The 3,698-nt window shown below is 37.5% G+C and overlaps 1 gene segment (V, D, J or C); it reads left to right on the forward strand.

Annotated features, from left to right (window-relative positions):
- Positions 1 to 586: 586 nt before the first annotated feature.
- On the forward strand, positions 587 to 1,087 carry LOC131906316 (immunoglobulin kappa variable 1-16-like). The segment is given in 2 exon segments: positions 587 to 641; positions 765 to 1,087. Coding segments are annotated over 2 exon segments (378 nt in total).
- Positions 1,088 to 3,698: the final 2,611 nt, after the last annotated feature.

Here is a 3,698-nt window from a genome sequence, read left to right on the forward strand (position 1 = left end):
AACAACCATCCAAGGAGCAACATGTAATGGGACACATGTAAAGCCATGGATCACATGGTGATACATAGATTAAGGGTTTAGTTAAGTTGTAAGAGCTAGCCAACAAGAAGCCTGCCGTAGTTGATAATATAAACTTCTGAATGATTAGTTTATAAGCAGCACCACTACTACCTAGCCATAGTATTTTTTAAACCATAAGAATTATTTGAATTAGTTGAAGATTTAATAGTCCCTTCTCTGTTGCATATTCCCTGACAGTCAGATATTTGTTTATATTACCACTAATATATTTTGAAATATATTATTTAAAATAGAGCTTAGGTAGAGTACAAAGTTTCAAATAACCTCCAAAATGACATGTATAATTTTAAAACTTAAAAAAAAGAAGTGCAGTTTCTGATGTGGTCTGATCTTCAGCATCTGGGGACACAGGATTTGTGCTCAGTTACTGAGATGAGCAAGCCTTGCAGCTGTGCCCATCCTAACTGGTTCCTAGTGATTTGCATGTACTCCCTGCAAAGCCTTGAGGACTTCTTCATATACCAGTCACCACCCTGTACAGTTGTCACTGAAGTCAGGACTCAGCATGGACATGAGGGCCCCTGCTCAGCTCCTTGGGCTCCTGCTGCTCTGTTTTCCAGGTAAAAAAGGACTAAAATGGGAATTTCACTCTTACATTGTTATTAGTGTTGACTGGCATTTGGGGGGCAGTCCTTTTGTATTGTGCTTAACTATGTGGATATATATTATGTCTCTACTTCTAGGTGCCAGATGTGACATCCAGATGACACAGTCTCCACCCTCCCTTTCTGCATCTCTGGGAGACAGAGTCACCATTACTTGCAGGGCAAGTCAAGGCATTAGCGATTATTTAAGCTGGTTCCAGCAGAAACCAGGGAAAGCTCCTAAGCGCCTGATCTATGCTGCATCCAACTTGGACAATGGGGTCCCATCAAGGTTCAGTGGCAGTGGGTCTGGGACAGATTTCACTCTCACCATCAACAGGCTGGAGTCTGAAGACATTGCAACTTATTACTGTCTACAGTATTATGAGTATCCTCCCACAGTGATACAAGCCATAACATAAACCTCATGGAAGCAGAAGTGAGAGGGTGGGCTGCCCAGCTGTTACTCCTCATGAGTCACTCACTGGAACCATTTTTTTTACATGTCACAGGATTTTAGCAAAACTCACAGAGAGATGTTAGTTTTTGTAAAACAAATGTGTTGTAGTTTTGTAGAATAAAGAGTGGTTAACTGTCCTCTCTTTACTGTAACTATCTTTCTTTCTGTTCATCTCCTGCACTACAGAGTACTAAAGCATTTTCTGCATCAACCAAGGACACAGTCATTCCCTGTGAGGAGTCTGAGTTGTAACTAACCTTCCCCAATGCTTTCTTGTAACACGATGGTCCTGGCAATTGGGATCCATACATAACAATGGAAACTCCTGTGAACATTCCAGCACACATTATTTAAATATAGAAAATAAGTTTCTAAGTGCCAGTGTTTAAATGTAGTGAAGCATTACTGAGAGTAGCTCACAGTGGAAAGTTGCCCTGTATTCCTCACAAAAGCTAGAGCCCATGTGTCAGAGAAAGAGAAGGTGGCCTAACCATGATTCTCTGCTGTGTCTTGAAATTCCATTAGTGTGGTATTGATTCTCTTAGCTCTCTATAGCACTTCACTTAGAATTCTAATGGCTCTTATGTCCACTGGTCTGCTTACAAGTATCAAACAGTATTAAAAACATTCATATGACTTTTATTCATACTGTGTGAAGTGGAATATAGATTTGTTTATATGAAATCACAGGGAGAAAATTGTTGTCTTAAACAGGCTCCCAGAAGTAGTATTAATGAAGAATTGATATCCTGTAGCATAGCTTTATAAACTACAGAGATATATACTCCATTGTACTTTTTTTTTTTTTAGATATTATGTGTCAGTATGCTCTATTTCCAGTCTCTATGGTGTTCCATCCATCTACTTGTTCAGAAAACAATTGCCAGGACCATCGTGTTACAAGAAAGCATTGGGAAAGGTTAGTTTGGAGAAGTTTGGTGAGGCAAGTTGTGGGAAGAAATTGCTGTGATGATATTTTCTCCTAGGGAAGAATGTATGTGGTTTCGAGAGGCAGACATTTATCAGACTGTGATTGCTCCAAACCACAGAGCAGGCACAAAAAAAAAGAAAGAAAAGAAAAGAAAAATTTCTACAGGGAACCATGACCACGCCTAACAGCAACTTTGAAATCTTCAAAAGGATGACTGCATCCCACAATGATGATTCCCCATGGACTATGATAAAGCCATTAAGTTTACTAACACCACTGAAAGATCTGCTTTGGACTACAAACTACTCAGGACAATTTTGAGATGGCTAGCTAAGATGATCCAGATTCACAGACTACTTGAGCAAGGACTTGAGACAAGCCCTGCACTTTCCCATTATGCAGAGACTGGACAAATGATACAGCTAATTCTCCTAGGACCTGACACTTAACCCAAAATTTTCTTTTCAGGATTCCCTAAAGATGCCTTCACCCTCAGAGAGCAGAAAGTAATTTTAAGAACATGATGCCCACATTCCCAAGAGGTGGGGTGTATTGTTTTTGGTTGTTTAATGAGTTATGGATATTGTCATTGTTTATGATGGTTGGTTATAATTTGTTAATTGTTAATGGTCAAAAAAAAGCTAAGCATAGGAGATTAGATATAGGGTTCTTCTTTAAAAAAAAAAAAGAAAAAGAGGTTACAGAAAAGGGGAGATTATTGAATCTCCTCTGAAAAGAAAAAAAGGGAAGAAAGAGAAATGATAGATAAAAGGTAGATTTTTGAATCTACTCAGAATAGAAAAAAGAGAGAATATGGATAAGATAAGATAAAAAGGTGGATTATTGAATGTAGTTTTAAAAAAGGAACTACTTGTTTTATATAGGATAAATAATGAAATATTTTGTCTGAATTTTTCCAATGTTAATGGACTGGACATTGTTAATGTATATAATGGATATTTTTTGTCTGAATCTGTCAAATGTAAATAGACTAGACATTGTTAATGTAATTCTTGACTGTAACCTTATATATTTTGTCCCCCAATATACTGTGCATCCTAATAAATTTATCTGGTGTCAGAGGACAGAACAGCCACTAGATATACATAGAAGCCAGGTATGGTGGCACACACCTTTAATCCAGGTCTTGAGATTTTATGTCTTGCTTGGGAAAGACACACACCTTTAATCCCAGGAAGTGATGGCAGGAAGCATAACATTATATAAGGCATGAGGACCAGGAACTAGAGGTCTTTTTAAGCTTTTAGGCTTTTAGCAGCAGTTCACCTGAGATCCATTTGGATGAGGACTCAGAGGCTTCTAGTTTGAGGAAACAGGATCGGCTTAGAAGTTGGTGAGGTGAAGTTTGCTGTGGCTTGTTCTGCTTCTCTGATCCTTTAGAATTCACCCCAATATCTGCCTCTCAAGTTTTTTTTTTATTAATAAGACCATTTAAAATTTGTGTTACAGATAGATAGATTATTTCTATTTGCCCATTTAACTATCCATCCATAATGCAAAACAGACTGTTAATTCATAGAATGATAGCCTAAGATATTCTATTTTGCTATATATTGTTATCTTAATAAATTTTATGTTGTGTAAGTACCTTTTTATGACTCCTTAAATTCATTAAAGAGAT

This window comes from Peromyscus eremicus, chromosome 3 (genome assembly GCF_949786415.1).
Source record: "Peromyscus eremicus chromosome 3, PerEre_H2_v1, whole genome shotgun sequence".
Lineage (NCBI taxonomy): Eukaryota > Metazoa > Chordata > Mammalia > Rodentia > Cricetidae > Peromyscus > Peromyscus eremicus.